Source organism: Cyprinodon variegatus, unplaced genomic scaffold, assembly GCF_000732505.1.
Source record: "Cyprinodon variegatus isolate N-32 unplaced genomic scaffold, C_variegatus-1.0 Scaffold27, whole genome shotgun sequence".
Classification (NCBI taxonomy): domain Eukaryota; kingdom Metazoa; phylum Chordata; class Actinopteri; order Cyprinodontiformes; family Cyprinodontidae; genus Cyprinodon; species Cyprinodon variegatus.
In genome coordinates, this window is record NW_015150480.1 from 137,908 (window position 1) to 141,728 (window position 3,821).

At 42.0% G+C, this 3,821-nt stretch overlaps 1 protein-coding gene across 1 annotated transcript in view; it reads left to right on the top strand.

Moving 5' to 3' along the window:
* The first annotated feature begins 1,896 nt into the window (after positions 1–1,896).
* The window catches only part of LOC107098636 (rap1 GTPase-GDP dissociation stimulator 1-like), an 18,313-nt gene continuing 16,388 nt past the window's right edge, over positions 1,897–3,821 (top strand). The window contains exons 1-2 of the mRNA XM_015396412.1: positions 1,897–1,950; positions 2,342–2,372. Of these exons, the coding sequence (XP_015251898.1) occupies positions 1,897–1,950; positions 2,342–2,372 (85 nt within the window). The remainder of the gene's footprint in view (positions 1,951–2,341; positions 2,373–3,821) is intronic.

Here is a 3,821-nt window from a genome sequence, read left to right on the forward strand (position 1 = left end):
TGGCTTATCCAATCATATGCAAGGAGTTTTGATAAGGCCCAGCCTTCAGTAAAGGCAATTCCTATGGCGGGTTCCCAGATATATGTGAGTGGAGCTGGGCGGAGCGAGACATGCATCTGGCTGTTGTCAGGTTAAGTGGGTACAGCTCACTGACGAGTCGTCTACCCGGATCTAACGACTCGGCAAGAGACCCGTGTTAAAATCGCCTCAGATCTGATCGACAGGATGTGGGAACACCAGAGCCGGGTCGCCCTGCTAATTTACGTGATACGTAACATACGGACGTCAACACACCGTGCCAGTTGCTTCTGATCTAACAAGCAAAATCAACTCTGTTTACATTTGATAAACATGGAGCAGCTCTGGTGAGAGGGATTCAGACAGATAATAGAGAGAAGCAATAAAGCACGCTGACTACGCCCTGGCTTCCTGCCATGCTGCTCTCCATTGTTTACTTTCCTGATATCTGTTGTACCGGTGACATCATCAACGCTAACCCGGTATGATGTTGTCACCAGACACACAGCCGCCAGCGAGGGGTTAGACAAGCTTTTATTGCCAGTGGGAAGGGAGTTAAAACATCAATGATACTGATGCCATTTTACTTTATGTGGATGATTTAATTTCAGCTTCCTCTGATGCCATCAATGTTGTTCTTTTATTCACATACCACATTAAATATAATGAACTGAGAGGTAATGCAGCATCTTTCTCTTGTTTAATGAACAGATTGAAAATATACTATTTAGCAATAAATAAAGTTAAACAATAGAAAACTAACAAATCGCCATTAAAAACCCTTTGTTTTAAGGTTTCCATTGTATGGCTTTGCAAGTTATATTTGCATGGCTCTTTTCTTTTTTTTTTTTTTTTTTCATCCCCCCTTACTGGTAATCCTCCATGAAATATATATTCTATTGCAGTGGTAACCAATTTTAAAATCAGCGGGGTCTGAATAAAGAAAATCATCAACCAGTAAAGGTCCAGAGACATTTTCAATTATAATCTGTTACTTTAAACAGAATTTAACACTGAAATAAAATTAGTTTTTTTATGCATCCATGTTTTACATTTCATTGATCGGGTGCAGCCTGGAGCCGGACGCTCTGGAGGGCTTTACCATATTAACAGGAGAAGCAGCGCAAGTGAAGTTAGACACTGCCATCTGACAACATGTAGTAATTTATAAATGTTTTAAATCCAGATTAGCCAGCAGGTGGGTCCAGATCCGGACCCTGGTCCGCTAATCTGTGACCTCTGTTCTAGTGTTTTATTCATGATTTATGCATTTCTGTATTGTTTATCAATTCAAGGGGAAAAAGACCAAAAAGATGGCTTCATTAGAACAGGAAAACACATAATTAACATCAGACTAAAAATTATTATTTGTTAGAACTCTTTTTTTCAAACCAGTTCTAATAATTAAATTGGTAAAACTTCTCAGTAGTGAAGTGTGATAAGAAGCATCACACTGCTGTGCTTCAATAGGGCATCTTCAGTCAGAAGCATCTTCAGCCACTGTAGGACAGACCTCTACAGAAGATCCTTCCTGTACCTATAAGCTTCTACCACTCATTGAAAGAAGACATGTTAAAAACAGGTTAAAAAAATACCGTCTCTTTGGATGTAATACAGTAATTTAGATTTAAATTTAATTATAAATAAAAATACTTTATGAACTGATACTGAGGTTTACATGTTTAGTGATTTTACTGTCTCAGACTTTGCTGTACGTGTGTGAGCCACTAAGAACAATGGTGGTGTTTTTAATAAATGTTGTCATTAATCCACATTTCCAAAATAATCTTTTAAGATTATGCAAAATTTATGGCAAGATGAGTGTGGTTTTATGGATGTATGAATGAATGAATGTTTAATTTAGCTAAATCCAAAAGCATGAAGAGAGAAGATGAGATGCAGATGCAGAAATGGGAGGAGAGGAAGATGCGTGTAACCAGGGGAAAGATGCACTCCCACTGGAGCGAGGAAATCTGAGCAAGTAACGGCAAAAAGATCAAACAAGGGGAGGCAAACTCAGAGTACGTCTAATCTTAATATGCAAGCGTTACTCTCCTCCTGGCTCCAACCCCCACCCCCACCCACGCAGAGCCAGCAGTAGAGGCAGGGAGCCAGCAGAGTCTGCCGAGCAGCAGCCATGACAGACGTGGGTGAGTAGCTTCACACATAATATCATCGTCTGTATGTCTGCTTGGGATGGATAGATAGATAGATGGATAGATGGATGGATGGGTGGGTGGGTGGATGGATAGATGGATGGATGGATGGGTGAATGGATGGATGGATTTTTCAGCATCTCATTGGGCGTCTAGCCTGGTAAAAGTCTGGTCTTCAAGGAATTCGATCAGTTAGGGGTAAGAACCACTTAACAGGAATTGGATTAGTCTCTGCAGGCTTTGTGTTTTACTGCTGCATAGTAAGTACCTGTGCAGTGTTATTGTATACATGCTCACATGTTGCACTGTGGGAGACGCTGCCCTATGCATCAGGAGGGCTTCCTGGAAGATCCCAGTAAGCCTGATTAGGAAACTGCTCCTCTCTCTCTCTACATGGACACATAAACACACCTGGTCACACGACAACAAAAGGACAGGGGCTTTAGGTCCTGGCGTAGCAGGGACTGCCCCTCCCTTCCATTCGAGCTATTTTGGACTCTGTAGGGATTAGCCTAGTAATCACATTCAGCAAGTCGTCCTTCGTTTATATGTGTTCCTAATACAATGTGTTGTGTACTTTGGTTGCTTACTGATTACACCCTCATTCCACGGTTTTAGGTGAAATGGCTCTAGCTGGACTGATCCAAGAGGATTTGCTGCTATTAAACCCAGACACCAAAGTTACAAGCATCTTTATGCTGGACAGTTTCACAAAAACATCTTTCTAGCTTTTTTTTAACCAGTGCAGCTGGTTAGAGGTGACAGGTTTGCTACTGGCTTCTAAAGGATGTGTCCTCCTGCAGAGGAGGCCTGCATTGTTTTGTTAAAGCTAAGGAGATCAAGAAAAGCCAGGCTGGTGGGGTGGTATCTCTTTAGTGCTGCATGGTGAACCTCTAGAGGCAAAGGTAACGATCCAGCCAGACTTTCCTCTGGTCATAAATGTAAATATAGAGAATTAGACAGGACTTCAATGTCCAGTACAGTCTGTTAGAGAGCAGACATCAGTCAGCATCTGGTAAATGAATAACCAGCCTTGGTTGGTGAGCCCTTTGCTTTGTTTTGGTTGTCTCTCATATGAATGTTTGGTTGAGTACATTATGGCCTGTACCGGGACAGGGACTAGTTGGTTGCATATTGCTGGGAAGGATTGCTTATTTCTTTTGAGGTCCATGGTGTGGTCAGACCCACCCGGTAAAAATTGGTTGAAAAAGACATGATTTACTTTCAAAAGACGTCTACATTCAGTTGTAAAAGTGAAAGGTGAAAATGTTGAGGAAATCTCACAAAACATCGTTAACCAGGGCTTGAAAACAGGCAGGAGCGTTAGTCAGACCAAAAGGCATTACCAGGTACTCGAACTGGCCTAGAGGAGTTTTAAATGCCGTCTTCCACTCATCTCCCTCTCTGATTCTGAGGAGATGGTAGGCATTTCTTAGATCCAATTTAGTGAAAACGGTGGCCCCTTTCACGGGTTCAAAGGCGGATGCAAGCAGAGGCAAAGGGTATTTGTTTTTAATGGTTATTTGGTTAAGTCCTCTATAATCAATACAGGGCCGGAGAGATCCATGCTTCTTGCCTACGAAGAAGAAACCGGCACCAAGAGGAGATGGTGAGGGCCGAATAATACCGGCGGCTAAAGACTCATTA